Here is a 24,767-nt window from a genome sequence, read left to right as displayed (position 1 = left end):
GATAAGTAAAACAATTTATTGAATAAGTTGTGGGATAAGGAAAAATGGATCCGCCGAATAAGTTTGAAGAATTGAAGGAAAAATGGTTAAAGGAAAAAGGATATGATGACCGTAGCAGAAGGGGCGTGGGCATGGTATAGCAATATAATATAAGCTCTGTACAAAGTATTAATGCGTCGTTGTATCAAACTATATTGTCTCTTCCTATTAATCATAAATAATATACAAAATGTATGTACCAATATATTACTTTATTTTGTAGGGAGAATTAGTAACGAAGATAGGGAAATGGATTAATGAATTCGTCAGTAATTCAAGTGGTGATAATGACCCTATTGGGAAAGACTGGTGTAACGAGGGGTTCGTGAATGGGCAACGGATAAAGGAAGAGGACGTACCATTGTGTACATTTATTTTAGCAAATTTATGGAAAATACATTATACGCATGCAACAGGGAAAGGGCAGGAAGTAGATAAGAGAATGGAATCATATGTGTATTGCATGATTATGAGAGCATGGATGTTCTGGTATAGAAGTAAAAATTGTGGGGCTCATGAAGTTATGAAATATGCTTCTGAAGGAATGAGTACGCTATGCCAAGGTTTTCCTGGTGTTAACGAGTGCTATAAATGTGAATATGGAGAACTTCAGCCTATGAATATGGGTACTATGAACATTTTAAGCACTATATTAGGAATAGCGAAAAACGAAAATAATATTATGGGTAAGATGTATAAGAAGATACCAAAAGTTTCATGTGTACAGAAAGGAATTTTTGAAAAAGGAGGAAGTACGGAGGGACAACAACAAATGGAAAGGAAAATGACCGCAGGGGATTTTCAATTCATAACCAACTTATTAGTACAATGGATAAAAGCACACAGCATGAAAGATATGGAAAAATTCGGGGTAATAAATCTTAAATATGGAAACATAAGTAGGATCATAATATAAATATAATAGAATAAAGAAGAGTTAATAGTGTACTGTGTGGACGGGGGAAATGTATACAAATATATGTTTATGGCAATTTACTTTGTAGGATCAAATATGGCAAGATCTGGATAAATTATTTAAGGACATGATGGAAAATACGGAAGACAGTACAGAAACGGAAAATACGTTCTGTGGTATGGAGGATAGCAAAGGAGTTGCATTGGGGAATAGTACAGAAAAGGAATTGTGTAAAATTTTATTAAGAATATTCTTCTGGATAAATGGATTAAAGTTGAAATGGGATAATGTTGCAGGGTGGCAATGGGTAGAGAAGGAGTGGAAAAAAGAGAGTGCTGATGAGAAACAATTACAGGCTTATTTAAGATGTCTAGTTGGGAAAGTTACTATGATGAGGATGTTCGGTACACATTGTGCCTTAGACAAAGTGGCCAACCTTGTTAAGGAAGCTGTGGACGGGTATGTAGGATCCTTTGGAAGTGGCGACCATTATAAGGTATGTGAAGAAGTCGATATTAGTAGTGTAAGAATGGGTGGAAGATTAATATGGAAGGAGTTAGGTCAATGGATAGAGAAATATAAAAGGGAGAAAAATGATAGGAAAGGTTTACAGGAAGTGAGAGAGGGGAATACTGCACTGCACAGAATAAAGAACGATGGGGAGAATAATTGCCCAAGGGAGAAAGGACAGAAAAAAGAGGAAGACAGCTCAAAAACTTTAGAATCATTAGGAATAAATCCTGGGGACGGGGAACCAGACATAAGAAAGGATACTGAAACTTGGGAGAAGGAAGCTATGAAAGAGGTACTGGAAAAAACGAAGGAAGAAAAGGGCGAAGAGAATGTTGAACTATTAAGGAAAATGTTAGAGCAAAAATATGAAAGTCTAGACAAGAAATATAAGGAATCAGTGAAAAAAGCTAAGGAAGAAAAACAGGTCCCTTCAACATCAGTAGGTAGGAATGAGCAAACTACAGAAGAATCCCCTCCTCCACCACCCCAAGCCCCATCCCAATCGTCTGGACAGGCAGATACAGGGAGAAGGGAGGCTAAATCGGGAACATCCGAGGTAGCGGGTCAAGTACCTGGACCAGCAGCTGTTCAAGATCATGATCAGGGGCATCAGGAACCACAACCTACCAAGGTTCCGGAAGTACCAAAGAAGGTTATTCCTGAAGAAAAGAAACTACCATCGGAAGACACTGGCCCTAAGCAGGCGAAGGCAGGTAAGAGTACACCATCTCCTAAGAGATATATCTACTAAGGAGGAGTACGAAAATAATGTGGTGGACAGTGATGTAGATATTACTGCATGTTTAGATGATTCTGATGATCTAATTCCACCAACCGGATCGGTAGCCCCAGTGACATCGTGCATGAACACCATGAAGCGGATCATATGGGAGGTACCGTTGGTAGACCCGGTAGTTGGATAACTACTACTGAACTAATTAATGACAAAACTAAATTGCCTTCCGAACCTACCTTCATTCTTGCAGATCAGAACCCTCAAACTACAAGCAGTGTTACTGACAGTCCAACACAGCAAGATAATCCTGCTGATGCTTCCGCAGGTAGTGGTGAACCGCAGAATCCTGAAGGAGGTTCTGGACAGGATGCGACACTCCCTCCTCCTGCACAAGGTCCAGTTAGTACAAGTACTTCAAAGAATGGTGGAGGTGGTGGTGCTGCTGTTGGTACTGGCAGTTCTACTGTTAATCAAAACACTGGTAGTCCAAGACCAGGTTCAGCACTACCATCACCATCAGCACCATCATCAACACTTCAACAAGAAGCAGTAGTCAATTCTGGCGCAACTTTAGCAACACGACGTGAAATTAAACCGCAGGGAGGAAAGAAGTTAAGGAAGGAAAGGGTGGTCGACCATCCCTTCCATCCTTCTGATCTCCTTACCCCATACCTTCCTACCATTAGTGTGTTCCTTGGTATGTGTGCTATGACCTACTTACTTTGGAAGGTAAGATAAAAGAATGAAAGAAAATATATTTTCCGCAAAAAAAGGAAAAAAATATATATATATATATTCGCAAAAAGGAAAAACGAAAAGAGTACATTATTTTTAGAGGAAAAAAAAATTATTTTTAGAAAAAATGAAGGAAGAAAAAAAAAATTGAAAGAAAGAAAAAAAGAAGAAAAAAAAAGAAAAAAAGAAAATAAAAAAGAAAAAAAAAGGAAAAAAAAAGAAGAAAAAGAGAAGTAAAGAAAAAAAAGAAAGAAGGCGAATGAAGAAGTGGGTGTAAGATTTCACATTTTAGGGGGGGTGTCTGTAGGATTTCGCATTTTAGGGGTGTGTGTGTGTAGGATTTCGCATTTTAGGGGTGTATGTTTAGGATTTCGCATTTTAGGGTATGTGTGTGTAGGATTTCGCAATTTAGGTTAAAAGTACTACTTATTGTTATTAAAAAAAACACTTACCCCTCTTGAAAACATATTTTCTTCCTTTTTTTTTTTAGTATTTTTTCCTTGGTAAAAGAAGAAAACGACGTCACAAAAGAATGGAACAGTTAACCTCTCCCCCATTACAACAACAACCTCTTGCTCATGTGGACGACGAGGATGATGATCCACATGAATATACCTTAGTAAAGGAACGCAGACAACCAAGATCTGTTTTAGCAACAACAAAGAGGGCAAAAAAACAGGGCTTTGTTCGCCGTGCTGGTCGTCGTGGTGTAGGTCGACGTACCGTTATTGATATTCATTTAGAAGTCTTAGACGAATGTCAAAAAGGGGACCTACATTCGACGAGGGAAGACTTTTTTGAAATTTTGGTTCGAGAATTTTTGGGAAGCAATTTTATAGAGGAAGAAAAGGTCCCTAAGGGAGATGTTCCTAAGGAACAGGTTCAAAGTTCACATTTAGGGTTTAGGGAAGAAGGCTTTGTTCCTACAGAAGGTGTTCGTAAGGAACAGGTTCCATGTTCAGCTTCCCGATTTTAGGGAAGGAAGACTTTGTTCTTAAGGAAGATGTTCCTAAGGAACAGGTTCCAAGTTCAAATTCCGGGTTTAGGGAGGAAGACATTGTTCCTAAGGAAGAAGTTTCAAGTGCAGATTCCGGGTTTAGGGTGTAGTAAATATTTTTCCTTTTTTTTTTTTTTTTTTTTTTTCGTATTGTTTTGTGTATTAAATTGTTTACATGTTCATGTGTAACCAATATAAGTGGAAGTGAAAATTTTTTCTTCGCCACTTTATTTTGATTTGTTTAGTGAATTTGTTCTTTATTGAAGATCCGAAATATGTTAAATTTTTTTGTGTTACAACTTTCTACCTTTATAATTTTTTTTCTTTAAATATTTTTTTGAGAAGGTTAAGCACCTTTTTTTTTTTTTTTCGCGCCCCTTTTTGGGAATACCTTCCCTTTATGCAGTTATTTAAAGAAGCACATGGAAGGAAGCGAAAAAAAGAAAGGAATATGAAGAAAAGAAGGAAAAGAAAAGTAGAGAAAAAAAGGTAAAGAAAGAATGGTAATTTTTGCTCCTTTCCTTTACACACTTCATATATAAACGGTGTGCGGCCGTTATTTATGCTTCCTTCCGTGGGCAGGCCTTTCATTCAATGTTACATCACATGTTTTGATAACCTATATTCGGGTGACCCCGTTCATTATTTTCACCTACTCTTGCTCCTCTTTCTCTTTCCCTTCCTCTGCTCATAGAAGCCCTTGTAGGCTGTCTTGTGTGCGCAGGAGACGAACGTACTGTGGAATTATCCATTGAACTTTCTGCTGCCGAGTCCAATATTGAATTGTTCTCTGTTGAAGCTTCCGTCAGTGTGTCAAAGACAGGCCCTGCTGATCTCCTTTTTCTTCCATTTCTGCTGCTTCCTCCAGAAGTGTGGTTACCAAACCAAGAAGACCATGGTTTATACTGAAGGGAGGGAAGATTTATAGGGAAAGGGGTCTAAAGAAGGGTAAGGAAGGATTTAAGGAGAGGAAGGAATGGAAGTGTCTAAGGAGGAGGAAGGAAGGAAAGGATGTCTAAGGAAGCAAGGAAAGGAAAATCTAAGGAGAAGGAAGAAGGAAGGAGGGTCTAACGAAGGGAGGTTCTAAGGAGGAGGAAGGAAAGGAAATGGTCTAAGGAAGGAAGAAAGGGGTCCAAGGAGGAAAGGAGGTTCTAAGGAAGGAGGTTTTAGGGGTGGCAGCGAGGAAGGAAGCTTATTAGGTGGGTTTTTAGGGGTGGTAGGTCGGGGGAAGGTTGTTAAGGGTGATTGGTGGAAGGAAGGTTGTTAGGGGTGTATAATAGTTGTACTGTTAATGCATTAGTTCTTATTTTAATTTGGTACTATTACTTTACTTACTTTATATAAGAAGAAAGGAAAAGTCGTCACTGCTAAGGTTCCAATTATGGAGAAGATGCTTGCTGTGGTGGTGGCTTTTTGCACAGCTTCGTCCATTGCGGTGGATGGAATTAATCCGGGTGTCATGGAGCATGCCCCATCTGCGTCTTCAGTATCTTCCGGCTTGGGTTCTAATATAGATTTCAAGCGAGCTACTTTCCTCTCAATTTGTGATTTACTCAATTTCCACAAAATTTTTACAGTAATTATCATCGGGACTGTACACACAGAAGGCATCCACAGCAGTATATGCTGCCTGAATTTTGTTAATGTAATTGGTGAGCTCGCTATTCTTATTCTCCGAGTAGTAGTTCTTATTATCTGCTATAGTTCCGAAGTCATTCTGGAAGTCATATACATCTTTTCTCCAGTTGAAAATATTTTTGTCATCATCTTTGTAATTAACATTACACTTATATATGTGAAAAATAGTTCCCAGTGCCTGATAAATTTCTCCTATGAATTTTGGAAACTGCTTAGGATCGAACTTTCCAAAGAACTTGCTTCCCAACCAATAATAAAAGAAAGTACAAGGTGCAGTTTCGCCGCCTCTACATCCAATGTTCTTACATGAATGACAATGAGCTCCAACAATCATTTTTGCGGAAATAGAAAGTTCGGAGTAACCACCTAGTGTAGTGCTCAGGGTGCTCTCCCAATGTGCTGACTGGACAAATTGTTCAGTACATTCACTCCCATCCACCCCATCGAATTTATCATAGTAATCAGTCTTTGATGGTAATTCATTCAATTCTGGCGGCTACGAATATAATTAATACAATATATATATATTCACACCTTATATTTATTATATTACGTATGAAGCTTGGCGTACACATCCTACGTGCATAGCTATTTTAAATAGGTAGGATATATAATGTTAAAAGTTCCTTCTTCCCTTACCGTTGCTTCTGCTGCCATTGTTATAGTTCACTTTCTTATATGTAATGGATTTACATTAAAATTTTTGTTTATTCATATATTCAGGATAAGGAGAAGTATATGAACATCTTCGTTTGTCTGTTCTATGATGATTATGAATATGAAATATGAATATGTATATAGGGAATTTTGTATCTTCTTTCCTTCTCCAGTAGTATATATATATGTTGTTTAAATTTTTCAAGTAGGGATAACACGTTATATGCATATGTATTAAGTTATTATATGTGCACATTTTATGCATTGTACACCTTGTACATTGTACACATCATACATTGTACATGGTGTACAATGTACATTGGAGCATTGTATTATTTATATCGTTCCTCCCTTTATTGCGTACGTAAGGGTGCAAAATTTTTTTTTTTTTTTTTTTTTTTTCTGAGGTAAAAATTTTTAACATGCACGTTGTTTATTTTATACGTTTCCGTTATTACGTATATAGGGATGAAATTTCATCCTCATAGAATTTTGAGCACCTATTAATAACTTATGCTTAAATATTATTTAAGTTGATTATTAAGAACTGTTAATATGTGTTACATTTTACATACATGTAGTATACTCCCTCTCCTTCTTCTAATATGTACATTCATCCGTATTCAGTGAAGAATATGAATTCGTAATTAAAATAGGAAAGAAGATGCAGTACCAAAGGAATATATGAAGTATGTGTTAAAAGAAGAGGAGAGAATATCCTCATAGCAATACGATCTGGAGTACAACTCTTTTTCGGTTTCTTACTGATCAATGGTAATAACAATTCCTCCTTCTTTTTCTTTTTATTCTTTCCTATGTGGATATTATGAACAGTTCATTTATATATATATGTGGGGGGAAATATGTTTTTGCACATTATATTATGTATACCACTTGAGCTAGACTTCACCCTTCCTTCCTTCTGATGTACATTATATTTTTGCACATTACAGTATTTTTTTTTCCTTTTTTCAGTTTAAATTTGGGAAACGATTAAGAACGTTGAAAAGGTTGGAAGCTTGAAAGGGGGTCAAAGTGTTCAGAATGATTAAAAAAGGGTTCAAATAGTGTAAGGGGGACTAAAGAAAAGGTGAGGGATTTTAGGAAAATTTCCCTTTTTTGTTCGGTAATATCCTTTTAACATATAAATATAAATGTTTATAGGAATATTACTCTTATTATTATCACCTTTTACCACTATTTGTTTATTCACTTCTTATTGTAATATATATGAGGAGGTGCACGATAAGTATGACGCTTCTTCCCTTTTCCATTGTGCATGCATATTTACTACTTTTAACAGAGAATGAATATTTCACTTAGTATAGGGGATAATTTAAAAAATAGAGGCTACATAGGAACAGTGCACCCTAAATTCGTACTATATATGACGTTCACATAAAAATTCTTAACAAAAAAGGGGGAACTGATTGTGGAGACCACTACCATTCATATTTATTTCATTCCTTCTATGCACTAATTTTTGTGCTTCACGCATTACACGAATATTACATTCCTGTGGTTCTTTTTCTTATGTAAAATGGAAAGTGCAGACTGCCTTAAATCTTGTAAATCGAGGCTCAAGAGTAAGATATATGTACAATTCTTTCCCATTACCTCCTGCATATGGATAGAAAGGATTTGACACATAAACTTACGTGCCGCCCCGCCCCTTCCCCGCTGGCCATTCGTCTAATCCATTCGTTTTCTATGTCCGTACACAGTACGTATTCATTTTTTTTACAGAGATTTTATTTTTTTTTATATACAGCATACATTTTTATACAGCAGCATAAAATAAGCGAACATGTGTAACGCACTCCTATTAATTGTACATACACATACAACAGTGGAGGCTTTACATCCATGAGTTACCATCGCCATTATATAATGGTGTAACATTCACTCCTTATATAAAGTGGCCGCCATTATATGACGGTGCAACGTTTATTCTTTATATAAAGTGACCTTCTCTAATGGGGGTCAACATGGGTATGCGTATAACGGTATTCTTAAGCATTATTATGAGCGAACAATGTGCACCCCCTTGAACGGTGTTCCCCCCTTAAACAGTATACCCCATAGCAGTGTACCTTAGTAGTAGGAAGTATATATGTGTGTACCATTAGTTCGTACAGGACACACGTACTTGGTGCATAACATGGCACATGGTGTATAATATCGTTCATGTTCATGTTCTTGTGTTCTACACATATGAGAAGTAATAACATTGGGAACTTTATTAATAATGCCCTGTAATCTTATTTCCTTGTGTGTATGTGTACATATATGTGTGCATGCGCCCATTTTTTTTTTTACAAATTATGGTATTCCACATAATGAAGAAAATTTTATATCACCACATATGAACAAGCATAATTAAGGAACAGGGGGCGCTACCACCCAGGCCCCCTCATAGTGGATTCTGTCTACGTGTTCCTAAGTTTGGGCGCAACGCCTATCATAATTATTATTGCATGTATGGATAGAAACAACTTTGATGCTTTCTAATCATGGGAAATTGCTACATATAGGCGAAATGAGCGCATTACAAGTTTGCTCGATGTACCCTTTATATTTTTTTTTTAATATATGTTAATATATTTTTATACTTTAATTAAATTATTCACAATTTTTTCAGAAGGAAAAAAATATATATATATATATGCATGCACAACACTAATAAACTGTGAACTCTGTGTACATTGCATCTTTCCGTTCCTCTAATTATAAGTTATCATTACAGCTTATAACAGATGAGAGCATAAGTAACGCTTATGGTGCACATATATATAATAATAATATATATATAACACATATATATGTATACACTTATATATATGTGTATGTATTTATTCACCGTAACATAGTACATAAACATATAGAAAAAGGGAAGGAATAAGAAGGAAAGAAAGATGGAGGAAAGAAGGAAAGGAAGAAGGAAAAGAAGGAATAAGAAGGAAAGAAGGAATAAGAAGGAATAAGGAATGAAGATCTAAGGAAGGAAGGAATAAGAAGGAAGGATAGTTTAAGGAAGGAAAGGAAGGTGGTGTTAGGGGTCGAAGGAAGGAAGGGAACGACAATTATCTCCTTGAGGAAGAAAGGAACATTACCTTCCCAAGGGGACAAAGGTCTCTTTGGGAGATAGAGTTCCCTTTAGGGGACAATTTCTACAGAGAACATTTTTTTCTTTATTCCCATAAGGATTAATTCCCCTAAGGGAGAGAAGGAATAATGTATATGGGAATGGAGAGTGTTCATTGTATATGGTCGGTATGCGTGACCTCAATGTACATACTTGTGTGCAGATGTGAGATGACGAGGGTGGTGCACGAATTCCATACTTCGCTTTCCCCATTTGTATGTACAGAACAAAATATGGAACAAATATGGAATAAAAATGATTGGAACACTCCGATTGGTATGATGACGGTTATGCTCGTGCAAAATTTCTGCCTATAATGTTATTTTAGCAATTTCATGGTATGGGAATTTAGTTATTCGCAATTCTTTCCTTTAAGAATTTTTTTTTTTTGCAGAAACAATGTTTTTCCCTTTTTTTAACTTTATCTGCTGACAGTTCTTCTTATGTACGGTAATTATTTATGTTGAGAGCATTCCTTCTTAAATTATGCATAAAGGGAAGAAGTTGCATAGGAGGAAAAGGAAGGGAAAGGAAAAAAGAGGAGGAAATTCATCCCTTGAGGAATAACTTATGTCGAACAAAATAAGGTATATGCAACATATATTGGTAAACATTAGGAAAAGGTATAAGGAAGCGTTCTATGTTTCGTTTCCTTTCTTTTTTTTTGATTCGCATTATATTTCATATTCGTTCGCAGGAAAAATATAAATGCAAATTTGAGAGGTATATATATACATGGTAGGGGAAGAGAGAGAGAAAGCGTATATCCTCAACAGCGGTGTTATACATATACATACATAAAAATTCACATATTGAGCAAAAAAAAAAAAAATTGTTCCCATATTGCGGATGAAATTTTTTCCCATATTGCAGGTGCGAATTCTCCTACAGAGAGTATGTTCCGCACTTCTGTTCTGTATGCACCCTTTGTTTTTTCGTCGCAATTTATTCATTGACAATGTGTTGTTAATAATTTTTACTTAAAATTTATGTTAGAAAATTTCGTGATTAGTAGTATTTTTTTCTGATAATAATTTGTTCATAGTGATTCCTTCTTTTTTTTTGTGAACAATTTTTTTTCTGTGAATAAATTTTTTTCTGTTTAATCCTTTTTTTCCTTCTGGTGAACAACTTGCACTAATTTTGTGAGAGGACAAATGCATTATAAAGGAACATTACCTCCCACGGCGGAAAAAAAGAACATTGGTGTTAAGCATAAGTGTAAATGTTGTATAAAAAAACAAAATAAAAAAAAAGAACGAATAATGTGACGATGAAAGTAATACATATAAAATATATGCAGAACAATAATGTTCCTTTTAAAAAATGAATAAAGATAAAGGAAGGAAAAAGAAGGAATGAGGAATAAGGAAAGAAGGAAAAAGGACCTCTCTATATGTGCTTGGAAGGGGAGTCTATTATTAAAGGGCGTGTGTGTTTGTGTTAATATGCATGCAGATGGGGCAAGAAAATGTGTTGCATGTAATGCATGATGAAATAGTACTTTGTACTAGTGCAAAAAAAATATATTAAGTGAAAGCAAAATGGGAACAATGGAGAAATTCGATAATTTGAAGACTCAATGGATTCAGGCAAATGGGGGAGATAAGACACGAGGAGAGGTAAAGAGCTATACTAAATGGGGCATGTAAAAGAATAATTTAAGCATAAATATGTAGAAATAATTCTTCTATACAGTGGTGGAATGTATATTCTATGCAAATTTTGCATATAAATGTATTTTTTTCACTTGCAGGAAAAACTACTGAAAATGATAGAAGAATGGATCAGTGCAGTGGATGGTGAAGTTGATGCAGAAGGTTTAGTAAGTGGAACGACAGCATGCGAAAACATTAAAATAAATGGGAAAGATGCAACCACAGAGGAAAAAGCATGGTGTGCATTCCTTGTGGAAGAATTACTGAAAATATGGAAAAACATCGGTGATGAGCATAATAATAATCCTGAAAGTGCAAAAATAAAGGAATATATTCAATGTGCTATAAGGCAAGTATGGTTAGTGTTATATAGGAGAGCGTACTGTAATGCCGAACGCATTATGAAGCAGGCCTTCAATGCCATGGACCAGTTGTGCGATGTTTTCAGAGAAGGGGAAGGATGCAGTAAGTGTGATTATGGGAAAATCACAGGTGCGTTCGTGAATCGTGTGAATATACGGGAGCTAATTATAAAGAAGATGGAAGGGAAAGACGGAATGTTACAAAAAATGTATAACAAAATACCAAAAGGTCCATGTCCACAGAAGAATATTTCTGGAGGAGGGAGTCATGCGCAGGCACCAGAGGAAAAAAAAATGACCGCACAGAATTTTGAACTTTTATCCAAATTAATAACAAAATGGGTCATGGCAAGGGGAATGTCACAAGTGGAACAAATGGGGGTAATGAACTTTACATATATGAAAAAGGAAAAAGGAGAATAGTAATGTATTGTGTAGAATAAGTTCATAGTATATATATAATTTTTAAGAGAGCGCATTGGAAAACACTTATATATATACATTGTAAAAAGCATATATATATATGTTCATGGTCATATATATTTTATAGGATGGAATATGGGATGAAATGAAGACAATATTTAACAACCTTATGGATACACTTGGACAGGGGGAACAACCAATAATACGAATAACCTGTGAAACAGGGTTGGATAGTAACTACGAAAAAATGACACCATGGGGGACGGAAGAGAAGGAATTGTGCAAAGCTATGATGAAAGTTATGTTATATACTAATGGTTTAACACAGAATTTAACCGTAAGAAATAAAGTCGCGGATGAAGATGAGGTAACTACGTACTTAAGGTGTGTAGTGGGGAATACAATATTAGTAGAATTATATGGAAGTAATTGTCGCTTTGGGAAGGTACTTCCACATGTATCAGGGATGGTGCACGGATACGTGGAGAGTAACCTAATGGAAATGACGGATAACAAGTGCAGTGAATTCAGTTTGCAGAATGCACGAATAGGAGGAAAACTAATTGGTAAAACAATAGTGGAATGGATAAATACAGGGGGATGGAAAACAAAGGGGAAAGTGGGGAAGTATGCGGACGTTATGAAGCAAGGGATTAATTGTAGCGGTAGTGGACCAAGGAACAGTAGTAAGATAGATACGGAGGAGAAGAAAATAGATGCAATAAAGGAAATAATAGAAAAGAAGGATTATGTTTCTAAGGAAGGTGCAGACAAAGTAGTAGAGAAGGTAAAAGAGAAAACGTTAACGGATGGTAGTCAAATATTGCAGACATTAGAAAAGGAGGTTGAGGAGGAAATTAAGGAAGAAAAGAAGGCTCAGGGAGCAACACTGAGTAGAAAGGACAGTTCAGCAGAGGAAGGTCCGCTGGCACGTACACCACCCCAACCCCAAGCACCAGGACCTGTAACCAACCCTAAAAGTCAAGAAACTACTTCTCCTCCTCAAGCAGCACAAACTGATCAATGTCCACCTAAACCAAGTGAGGAAGTACAAGAAAAAAGGAATGAACTAAAAGCTGCATGGGAAGAAAAGAAGAATAGTTTCACGAAGAATGGACAATTAAATCAGGTAAGGGAGAGTGTAGTAAGGAATCTTGTGGTATTTCCTTAGAAGAAAGAAGAAAACTGAAAAGAATAAATTAAAGCAATATATATAGAGAAGTAGACAATTAGGGGAATATATATAAAGAAAAAATGAAAAGAATCAATTAGGAGGGTATATATATAAAGAGAGGAAGCATAATATATCTATAAGTTCATATGTCTATTTCTTTCATTTCCTTTATTTTCAGGATAATGTAAAAGAAGAAGTAGGGAACATGTTAACGGAACTATGGGATTATATGGGAATGAAGGACGGGAAGGGGACGACAGTGGCAACCATATGTAGCCATATAAAGCACCATAAGGGGGACTGGACCACTCAAATGAAAAGAATATGTAAGCACGTAGTAAAAATAATATATTGGATAGAAGGAAGGAGCAAAGATGGAAACAGTTGGAAAGCGAAAACTGTGGAAGAGGAAGGGTGGAAGTCATACTTAAGGTGTACCATGGGGCATACAATTATACTGGAAATTCTTAAAGACAAGTGTAATATGCAGAAGGCTATGAGCATCATTTCTGAGGCTATGGAAGGAACAGCAGAAGGCTTCCCAAAGAAGGACACTGGAATGGAATGTAACTGGGTTGGGATGCAAGATATAAAGCCTGGGAAAGATATATTTCAGTCGAAAATACAAGAATGGTTAAATAATGCAAAACAGAATAGGAATGGTATTTCAGGATTCAATAATACAATGGCCTGGATGCCATGTAAGGGGGACGAAAGGGAAAAAGAAGAACAGCAACAGCAGGGAGATTGCCCTAATGGAAGAATTGTAGACTTATTGGGAGCAGGAAGATCAAAGGAATTACGGAAAGTAGTCAATACAGACCCTCCAGCTGCGAAACCGGCACCATCAGGGGATCCTGCAAAGTCCGCACCAGCCCCTAAGCAGATAGATGAAAAAGCATCAGGTAAGGTTTCAGAGAACCATCCTGCAGGTGACCAAGGTAAGGGAAAGCAGAAAGAGACATGCGGTGGTGCTGCAACCTATGGAAGAAGTAGTAATGAATCTTCAGTCTTAGTCAGTGTTGCCTCCGTTGATCCTCAATTTTGCGATGACTATGTTCCTCCTATTCCAGGTGGTGCTTCTACAGGTACTGCTCAAACGACACCAGGCCAAATCGACTCAGGTTCCGGATCCGTACATACTACACCTTCAGCACCAGGTAAGAACACTAATAATGTAGAGAGGAAGGTGGAAGGAAAGAAAGAAAAGAAAGGGAGGAAGGAAATGAACACTCTCTTCCTTAGACCTCCCTTTCCTTCCTTCTTTAACCCATAACTGAACCTTCCTCTTCCTTCCTTTCCTTTCTTTTCTTTCTTTCTTCCTTCCTTTCCTTTCTTTTCTTTCTTTCTTCCTTCCTTTCCTTTCTTTTCTTTCTTTCTTCCTTCCCACCCTAACACCCTTCTTTCATTCTTCCCTTTCCTTCCATCCTCTGAAGGAAGAATGCACCCAAAGGGTGTATCAACAAAAAAAAAAAAAAAAAAAAAAAAAAATCTAAGGTATACACAGAGGTACACACAATATTTCAGTATCTGTGACTTTTGATGTTATTGAACTCATCCTTCCTTCCTATACTTATTATTCAGGTGAAAAAGATGTTTCCGGTTCACAAGTCCCTACAGAAGAAAAGAAAGATGAAACACAGCAGGATGTTAGTAAAACGATGAACACGAAGGAACCCGATGCTGCTCCTATTCCCATTGCCGGTGAAAGAGGAAAGGAGAATTTGAATAGTCAGGATAGTGGCCAACCGAAACCTGGTGGAGCCCCTGCTCCAGGGGATGCACCCCCACCCAAACCAGCACGACCTGCAGCTCTAGGGGGACAATTGTCACCACCACCATCAGCAAGAACAACAACAGGAGTATCTCCACCTACTGCTGTTCCAGTTATTAGCAAGATTGACAACCCTTCCGACCTCCTTACCCAATACCTTCCTACCATTCCTGTTCTAATGGGTATTTCAGCTATGACCTACTTCCTCTGGAAGGTAAGAAAAGGAAGACACCCTTAAAAAAACACCCTTCCTCCTTTCTCATACCTTAAATGTACAATTCGCACTTGTTTTATACTGATTGTTCTGGTCTTAGGAACAATATTTCATACTCTAAAAATTACTTTTCCTTTTTTTTTTTTTAGTATTTTTTCCTCGGTAAAAAAAGACGACGTTACAAAAGAGCTCATCAAGTACGTGGTCCTCCAACCTTAGAAGAACAACGCCTTGCTCGTGTGGACGACGAAGGTGGTCCACGTGAATATACCTTAGTAAAGGAACGCAGACAACCCAGGTCTGTTCCAACAAAAATAGACGGGCCAAAAGTACGTGCTGGTCGTCGTCGCCGTGTTGGTCACCGTACCATTATTGATATTCATTTAGAAGTCTTAGACGAATGTCAAAAGGAAGACCTACATTCGACGAAGGAAGATTATTTCACCATTCTTGTTGAAAAGTTTATGGGATCGGAATTCATAAAAGAAGAAAATGTTCCTAAGGAAGAGGTCCAAAGTTCAGATTCCGGGTTTAGGGAGGAAGAATTTGTTCCTGAAGGAAGGTGTTCCTAAGGAACAGATTCCATGTTAAGATTCCAGATTTAGGATTGATGTTCCTGAGGAAGATGCTCAACCTAGAGTTAATGTTCCTAAGGAACAGGATCCAAGTTCAGTTTCCGGGTTTAGGGAGGAAGACTTTGTTCCTAAGGAAGATGTTCCCAAGGAACAAGTTTCTATGGTTGATGTTCCTAGGAAAAAGTTTCCAAGTTCAGATTCCGGGTTTAGGGAGGAAGACTTTGTTCCTAAGGATGATGTTCCTATGGAACAGGTTCCAAGTTCAGATTTCGGGTTTAGGGTTGATGTTCCTAAGGAAGAGATTCAATGTTCAGATTTCGGGTTTAGAGATGAAGACTTTGTTCCTACGTAAGATGTTCCAAGTTCAGATTCGCGGTTTAGGGTTGATGTCCCTAAGGAAGATGTTCCTAAGGAAGAAGTTTCGAAGTTCAGATTCTGGGTATAGGGTGTAGTAAATATTTTTCTTTTTTTTTGTTTTTTTTTTGTTTTGTGTATTAAATTGTTTACATGTTCATGTGTAATCAGTATAAGTGTATGTGAAAAAGAGAAAATTTTCTTCCCCACTTTGTTTTTATTTGTTGGGATAATTTTTTTTTACTGAAGAATTAAATTGCTTATTCATTCTGTTATAAAATTTTTTAACTTCATAACGTTTTTTTTTTGGTTTGTTAAAATACATGAATATTTCTTTAAAGAATGTCAGCACCTTTTTTCTTTTTTTTCGCGCCCTTTTCTGGGATTATTCTTTTGTTATGTGTTTATCCATACTTAGAAATGTAGGAAAAAAGGAAAAAAGAAATATGAACAAAAGAAGGAAAAAAAAAGGAAGGAAAGAAAAGGAAGGAAAGAAGGAAAGGAAGGAAGGGAAGGTTGTTAGCGATGTTAGAATGAAAGCTTTAGGGTTGTTAGCATGAAATTTTTAGGGGTGTTAGAATGAAGGTTGTAAGGGTGTTGAAGTAGGGGGGTGTTAGATGTGGAAAGAAAAGATCTTAGGGGTGGAAGGAAAGTATGTCTAAGGAGGGATAGAAAGGAGGGGTCTAAGGAGGAGTAAGGAAGGTTGTTAGGGTGGTGGTAGGTGGTTTATTAGGATGGTTGGCGGAAGGAAAGGTTGTGTTGGGGTGGTAGGTGGAAGAAAGGTTGTGTTGGGGTGGTAGGTGGAAGAAAGGTTGTGTTAGGTCGTTGGTGGAAGGACGATTGTTAGGGGTGGAAGGAGGGTCTAAGGAGGAAGGAAAGGAAGGGTCTAAGGAGGGAGAAAGGAAAGGAATGTCTAAGGAATGAGGGAAAGGAAAAGTGGTCTAAGGAGGAGGAACGTGAGCCTAAGTAGGATGGAAGGAAGGGAAGGATGGTCTAGGGAGGGAAGGGGTGTTAGAAGGAAAGGAAGTGGTTTAAGAAGAAGGAAGGAAACTGGACAAGGAAGAAGGAAAAGTTTAAGGAAGGAAGGAGGGTCTAAGGAGGAGGAAGGAAAGGTGGTCTAAGGAAGGAAGGGAAGGGAAGAAGGAAAGAAGGGAATGATTGAACTAAAGATGCAGGGAAGTTTGTTAGGGGTGGTTGTTGGAAGGAAGGTTGTGTTAGGTGCGGTTGGTGGAAGGAATGAAAGGAGGGCCTAAGGAAGGGAAGGAAGGGGAAAGAAAGGTTATGTTAGGGCTGCTTGGTGGAAGGAAGGAAAGGAGGGTCTAAGGAAAGAAAGAAAAGAAAGGAAGAAAGGGAATGGAGTAAAGAAGGAATAAGGAAGGAAAGAAGGAAAGAATGAATAGAAGGAAGGAATAAAAAGGAAAGGAGGAATAAGAAGGAAAGAAAAGGAATATGAAGGAATAATAAGGAAAGAAGGAAAGAAAGAAGGAAAGAAGGAAAGAAAGAAGGAAAGAGAGAAAAAAAAAAAAGAAAGAAAAGAAAAATAAGAAAAAAAGTTAGGAGTATAAAGAGTTAAGGGAGCAAAGAGAAAGTAAATAGGTTAAAAAGGAAGAAAAAAAAGAGAAGTTTAAAAGGGGAAAAAAAAGTTTTAAAAAGAAAAAAAAGAGAGTTTATAAGGGGGAAAGAAAGGTTTAAGGAAGGAAAAAAAAAGAATTAATATTAGAAGAAAACAAAGATGGAAAAAAGGAAAAAAGGAAAAAAGAAAAAAAGGAAAAAAGAAAAAAAGGAAAAAAAAGGACGAAAGGAAGAAAAAAAAAAAAAAAAAAAAAAAAAAAAGGTGAATAATTTCCCCCTCTTTTTTTGTAAAATAAAGAAAAAAAAAAAGAAGAAAGAAGAAAAAATGAAGAAATGGAAAATTAGAATGCAAATGAAAAAAGAAGTTAGGTGCGTAATTTCCCATTCCTTTCCTCCTTCCTCTTCTTCTTTAGAAGAATATAATGTATAAGAAAAAAAAGGAAAGTTATTTCTTTTGAGAAAAGGAAGAAGAAAATTTAGAAGAAGAAGGTAGGAAGGTGCGTAATTCCTTCCTCTTCTTCCTTCTTTTTTTGGAAGAATAGAGTGTATAAAAGGAAGGAAAGAATTCTTTTTTTTCTTTTTTTTTTTTCTTTTAGAGTAGGAGTAAAAAGAGAAAAAAAAAAAAAAAAAGGCGAAAGAAAAGAAAGAAAAAACAAAAGAAAAAAAAGAAAAAAGAAAAAAAAAAGAAAAAAAAAAGAAAGAAGAAAAAAAGAAAAGAAGGGAAAAAAGGAAAGAAAGAAGATGAGTAATTCCTTCCCTTCTTCCTTCTCTTTTCTTTGGAGGAGGAAATCCATTGTATAAGGAAGGAAGGCATTGTATAGTGAAGGGAAGGAAGAAATAATCGAAGAGTGAAAAGAAGGAGGAATAAATTAAAACGTAGAATTAAAGAAAAAAGGGAAAAAAGATTGTAAAGGAGTTTGGAAGGGTGTAGGGAAATAGAAATAAAATTAAAGAAAATGATAGAAGTATAAGAAGCATAGTGAAGGAATTTATGGATAAGACTCCATAATGCAAATGGTTACTTGAATTTTAAGGAAAGATCAATTAATAATAACTAATACATCATGGTAGATATAGTCAGGGAATTAGTACGAAGATGGCATGGAGATAGGACAAAAGGCCCTCATATGGAACATATCGTCAATGTAAGGAAATGCAGGTGAAAGGAGAAAGGATAAATTTGTAGGAATGTATATATGTGAGGCCACATTTTACAAAAGTGCACGGTAAGACACATATATATATGTGCTTAATTCCTGTATAAAATGTAGGCAAAAATATGGGATGAAATGAAGAAAATATTTCAGTACCTTATGAACACTCTTCGGGGTGAGGAAGATGCAATAAAAGATTTATGCTATGAAGGAATGGATAAAGAAACAAATAATATTGAATCGTGGAATAATGAAGAGAAAGAGTTATGCAGGAATATGATGTCAGTAATGTTATATACCAACGGATTAACGCAGAGGTTAGAAGTAAGGAATAAAGTCACAGGGGAGGATATAGTAACTACATATCTAAGGTGTGTAGTGGGGAATGCAGTATTAATAGAATTATATGGGAACAATTGCCGTTTTAATAAAGTTCTTCCACATGTGTCAGGAATGGTAGGAGTAATGGTAAATATGCACAAAAGAGAAATGACGGATGATGTTTGCAGTAGGTTCAGTGTACAGAATGCACGAATAGGTGGAAAATTAATTACTCAGACAATAAGGGAATGGATAGACAAGGAAGGATGGAAAAGCAAAGATAAAGTGCGGAATTATGACAACATAAAGGAACAAGGGGAAAAGTGTAACGACGGGGGAGCAGGTGGAAAAGGCAGAAAGGAAACAACAGGAGAGGAGGACGACAATAAGGAAAAGAAGGACATAGAAGAAAAAGTAAGCGAAATAAAGGAAATAATAGATAAAGGCCAAACTGTATCCCAGGCAGGTGCAAACCAAGTAATGGAAAAAATGGATCCGAATGATACTGAGGGTGAAATGAAGAAAAAATTAGAAAGTAAAATTGAAGAGAAAGTACAGGAAGAGAAGAAAGCAGAAGCTGCTCCAGCAGTCAAACCTGCCATCGCAGCAAAACCGGTTGCTGCCAAACCAGCAGCATCATCTGATCCATGCTCTCCCACCCACTCGGAAGCAGAGAAGCAAAAAAGGCAAGAAAGTGAACAGAAAAGGACAAAACTAAGAGAAGCATGGGATACAAAGAAGAAAGAGTGGACGCAGAATAGCGGAACATTAGATCAGGTAAGGAAGGCAAATTTCGTCTGCAGTGTTATTATTATTTTAAAAAAAAAAAAAAGAAGAAAACGTGTAAAGAAGGAAGGTTTAAGAGAGAAGGAAAAAGAATTAGGTCCAAGCGCGCATCCATATATACCAATAATATAATTTAATAATAAAAAAGTTGGAACAAAAAAAGAGAAGAATCAATTAAAATAAAGGAATGGAAAAAAAAAAAAAAAAAAAAAAAAAAAGAAAGAGTGGGGATGGTTTAGGCTTTAGGGTTCAGGGTTTAGTGTTCAGGTTTTAGGGTTAAGGGTTTATGCTTCAAGGTTTAGTATTTGGGGCTTAGGATTTATGGTTTAGGGTTTAAGGTTCATGGTGTAGTTCCTAGTGTTTAGGGTTCAAGGCTTAAAATTTAGTTTTAAGAACTTAGGATTTAGGGTTCAGGGTATGGGAATAGGTTTCGGATTTAAGTTGAGAATTTAGGGTTCAGGGTATAGGATGTTGTTTTTCGGGTTTAGAGATGAAGGATCAGTGTATAGGAATTGGATTTCCGGTTTTTATGGTTTGCAGTTCAGGGTTTAGGGTATAGTAATGGGATGGCGAGTCTAGGGTTCAGGGTTTAGGGTATAGGAATAAGAATTTCGGGTTGAGGGGAATTAGGGTGAAGGGTAATAGGGTTGTTAGGATGAAGGATTCAGAGTGTAGGAGTAGGTGTTAGGGTATGAGTGTAGGGTTCGGGGGTTAGAATTCAAGGTTTAAGGTATAGGAATTCGGATTTCGGGTTTAGGTTTCAAGGTTTATGGCCTGGTGTTTAAAGGTGGAAAGGGGTTTGAAGAGGAAACAATTCTCGCAGAAGGGACGTTTCCTCCGATTAATTGTAGAAGGGGAGTCCGGCGCCCCTTAAGGGGGAAAGCCCCTTCTCATACAGGGGAACATGGAACTAGGTTAACCGGAACAAGGGGGGAAGGAAGCCGGGTAAGGAGGGAAGGAAAAAGGACAAGGGGTACAACCCGAAATGGGGGAAGGAAAACGGACGAGGGGGGTGAACTGGACAGGGGGTGTTCTGGACAGAGGGTGAACTGGACAGGGGGTGAACTGGACAGGGGGTGAACTGGACAAGGGGAAAGAAACCGGAGAAAGGGGTAGCAAAGCGGACAAGGGAAATGGAAAAGGACAACACGGGTCGAAGCGGACAGGGGGTAGACTGGACAAGGGGTCGAACCGGACCAAGGGGTAAACCGGACATCTGGGGTCGAAGCGGACAAGGGGAACAATCCGGACAAGGGGGAACCTCTAAGTGCACCGGATAGGGTGCATACAAAAAGAAAGAAAGAAAGAAAAAGAAGAAAGAGAAAGGAAAAAAGAAAAAATAAGAAAAGAAGAAAAGAAAGAGAAAAAAGAAAATGAGAAGAAGGAGAAGGATGGAAAGAAACAAAAGAAAAATGTCCGCTAGAGAGGACACATATATATGAAGAAAAGGAAGGAAGAATAAATCTATAAGTTCACATGTCTATTTTTTCCTTTTTTTTATTTTTAGGATAAAATGAAGAATGAAGTGCAGAAACTGTTAGGGGAACTCGGAGGATACATGGGAACGCGTGATGGAGGTCATATAGCAGGACTTTGTGCAAGTTTAACATATCCGGGGGAGGGGCATAAAACAAATCAGATGAAAGGAATATGTAAATCTGTAATGAAAGTAATATACTGGATGGAAGGAATGAATGAGAATGGAACGAACAGGAAGAGGGAAATTGAAAATGAGGAAGGGTGGAAGTCATATTTAAAGTGTTTAATAGGGAATACAGTTATATTAGAAATCTTTAAGGATAAATGTGGTGTACAGGACATAATGAAAGTTACCTCCAGTACTATGGGGAAAATAGAAAATACCTTTGCGAAGGAGAATGTCAGGAGTATGTGTAACTGGGTTGAAACGACTGATATAGCACATGGAAAAGGAATAATTGAGGAAAAAGTACAAACGTGGTTGGAGAAAACAGTAAAGAATAAGAGTGTTACAGGATTAGATAATACAATGGCCTGGAGGAAGTGTAAATCAGACGAAGAAAAGAGGAAAGAAGACGAAAGTCAAGAAGGAAAACCTTGCAGTAGTAACAGAATTATAGACTTATTAGGAGCAGGGCGATCAAAGGAATTACGGAAATTAGTCAACATTGAACCTCCAGCAAAGTCCGCACCAGCACCTAAGAAGGGACAGAAGGAAGAGGATGGTAGGACGACACAGGAAGGTAAGGAAAATATTGTTCAAACAAAGGACGGTGTCTATATTAATGGTGTTCTACTCCCTTTTGGTGAAGACACAATGAATTCCAGAGATAAAGGCTTTAAGGACGAAAAGAAATATGATCACGGTGTTTGGTCTGTGACGGATCAAGGTGCAGTTACCACTGTTCATAATGCTGCCCCTACTGTTATTTCAGGTACAGCTACAACAACCAGTGGGCAGTCTCCGGGTTCCTCGGGACCTGGTTCTACTGGAACAGCAGATTCCCAAACTCCAAGCACAGGAACAGACACACGAACTCCATCCGGCTCAGTTGTCTCACCTCAGGATCCAGGTAATAATAATAAAAAAAAAAAAAAAAATGAATTCTCTTAAAGAAATGTGTGCATCCTATAAAGATGCATCTAAAAAACTTTTTAAATGATAAAGTGAAAAAAGAAAAAAAAAGGAGGGTTAGAGGTTTAGGGTTCCGCGTTTAGAAATAGTGGTGCTCCAGAGTGTGGAAATTGAGGTTCAGTATATAAGAATAATGGTTCGTGGTATGCGAAGTGAGGTTTAGGGTATAAGAACTAAAGCATGGGGTTATAGGAAATAAAGGTTGGGGTATGTAGAATGTGGATTTCGGATTTTAGGAGAATAATATGGCCCGGTGTATTTAGCTGTTTTAATGTGTAAGGAACAACAATATGGCCTGCTACTTAGCTGCTTAGGGAGGCAGAAGGAGAGAAATAAAAACGAGCAAGGAATGAAGGAATGAAAGGAAGAAAGAATGGACGAAAGAGAAATTAGGACGTAAAAAAATTACAAAGTGAAAGAAGCGTAAAAAGAGTAAAAAATTTAAAATGTAAGAGGTGTAAAAAGTAAAAAAATGAGGACGTAAAAAATTAAAAAGTGCAAAAATAAAAAGTAAAAAGTGAAAAGGAAAAAAATAAAAAAGTAAAAATTTAAAAATTAAAAGGCAAAAAAATAAAAAGTAAAAAGTGAAAAGGAAAAAAATAAAAAAGTAAAAATTTAAAAATTAAAAGGCAAAAAAATAAAAAGTAAAAAATGAAAAATAAAATAAAAAAGTGTATGCACCCAGGGGTGCACGCAACATTTCAGTTTCTGCAACCTTCGATAATATTTAAATCACCTTTTTTTCTTACTTCTTTTTTAGGCACATCTGGACCCGGCAGTACGGGACACAAATCTCCCGGTTCTTCCGGCCCAGGTAGTACAGGAACATGGAAACCCGGTTCTTCGGGGCCCGGTTCCACTGGAACCTGGAACCCAGGTTCTTCTGGTTCAGGTTCCACGGGAACATGGAATCCAGGTTCCTCCGGTACTGGTTCCACTGGAACTTGGAACCCAGGTTCTTCTGGTTCAGGTAGTACTGAACACCAGTCTCCTGTTTCCACTGGAACCTGGAAACCCGGATCTTCCGGCCCAGGTTCTACAGGAACTTGGAATCCTGGTTCTTCCGGTAGTGGTTCTACGGGAAGAGGTGATCAAGGAAGGAGTGGCAGAGACACACCTTCCGCTGCTCCAGTTGTTAACAAGATTGACAACCTTCCTGATCTCCTTACCCCATACCTTCCTACCATTCCTGTCTTCATTGGTCTTTCTGTTATGAGTTACTTGCTCTGGAAGGTAAGAAAAAGAAGTTTAAAGACAAAAAAGTTTAATGAAAAAGAAAAAAAAAAAAAAAGGAAAGAAGGAAGAAAGCAAGGAAAGAAAAAAAGAAAAAATTAGAAAAAATATTAGAAAAAATGAAAAAAAAGAATTGTCCAAAAAAAATTCGTGCGAAAAAATGCCCTAATATAATTTTTGTCACAGAGAAAAAATTGCCCTAATGTAAATTTTGTCACACAGAAAAATTAGCCCCAAAAAAAAAGAATTGTCCAAAAAGATTGCCCTAATATAAATTTGTCACAGAAAAAATTGCGCAAAAAAAAAAAAAAAAAAAATGTTCTAAATGAAGTTGTCCAAAAAAGAATGCCCTAATATAAAATTGGTCACACAGAAAAAATTGCGCAAAAAAAAAAAAAAAAGAACGAAAGAAAGAAAGAAATGAGGAAAAAATAAAGATGAATGTATGAGTGGGTAAGGGCATTCAGGGTTTAAGGTTTAGGGTGTGTGTAGGATTTCGCATTTAAATGTATATAGGATTTCACATTTTCGGGGTGTGTAGGATTTGGCATTTTGGGGTTGAGTGTAGGATTTCGCATTTTAGGGGTGTGTGTAGGATTTTGAATTTCAGGGGTGTGAGTAGGATTTCGCACTTAGATTAAAAGTAGTAATTATGGTTTTAAAAGCAAAGCATTGACCCCCTAAAAATCACTTTTTCTTTTTTTTTTTTCCCTGTTTTTTTTTTTTTAAGTATTTTTTCCTCCTTGGTAAAAGAAGAAAACGTTACAAAAGAGTTCATCAAGTACGTGGTCCTCCAACTTTGGAAGAACAACCTCTTGATCATGTGGACGACCAGGCAGATGGTCCACATGAATATACCTTAGTAAAGGAAAGAAAACCAAGATCTGCTCCAACAAAAACAAAGAGACCAAAAAAGCGGGGTGGTGAACCTGCTGGTTGCCGTGTTGGTCACCGTACGATTATTGATATTCATTTAGAAGTGCTAGACGAATGTCAAAAGGGGGGCACCAAACTAGTCCAGGAAGACTTTTTTGAAATTTTGGTTCAAGAATTTATGGGAAGCGAATTCATAAAAAAGGAAAAAGTTCCTAGGGAAGATGTTCCTAAGGAAGAGATTCCAAGTTCAGATTGCGGGTTTAGGGAGGAAGACTTTGTTCCTGAAGGAGGATGTTCCTAG

General features: G+C 37.1%; 1 protein-coding gene across 1 annotated transcript; it reads left to right on the top strand.

Moving 5' to 3' along the window:
• Positions 1 to 44: 44 nt before the first annotated feature.
• Positions 45 to 24,767, top strand: PCOAH_00026030 (SICA antigen; the record flags this gene model as incomplete). Its single annotated transcript, XM_020059408.1, has 24 exons — positions 45 to 134; positions 263 to 910; positions 1,044 to 2,099; positions 2,221 to 2,361; positions 2,455 to 2,652; positions 2,891 to 2,933; positions 3,683 to 3,819; positions 4,343 to 4,425; positions 4,808 to 4,884; positions 5,514 to 5,844; positions 10,250 to 10,292; positions 10,891 to 10,998; positions 11,133 to 11,777; positions 11,947 to 12,948; positions 13,172 to 14,117; positions 14,578 to 14,981; positions 15,154 to 15,178; positions 15,369 to 15,510; positions 15,581 to 15,904; positions 16,329 to 16,437; positions 18,754 to 19,734; positions 21,251 to 22,295; positions 23,118 to 23,590; positions 24,321 to 24,767. The coding sequence occupies 24 exons, from the start codon at positions 45 to 47 to the stop codon at positions 24,765 to 24,767; spliced, it is 9,498 nt and encodes a 3,165-aa protein (XP_019915079.1).

The sequence above is a fragment of the Plasmodium coatneyi genome, chromosome 9, assembly GCF_001680005.1.
Source record: "Plasmodium coatneyi strain Hackeri chromosome 9, complete sequence".
NCBI classification, from domain to species: domain Eukaryota; phylum Apicomplexa; class Aconoidasida; order Haemosporida; family Plasmodiidae; genus Plasmodium; species Plasmodium coatneyi.
The sequence above is the reverse complement of the archived record's forward strand: the minus strand, read 5'-3'. Positions and strand labels throughout refer to the sequence as shown.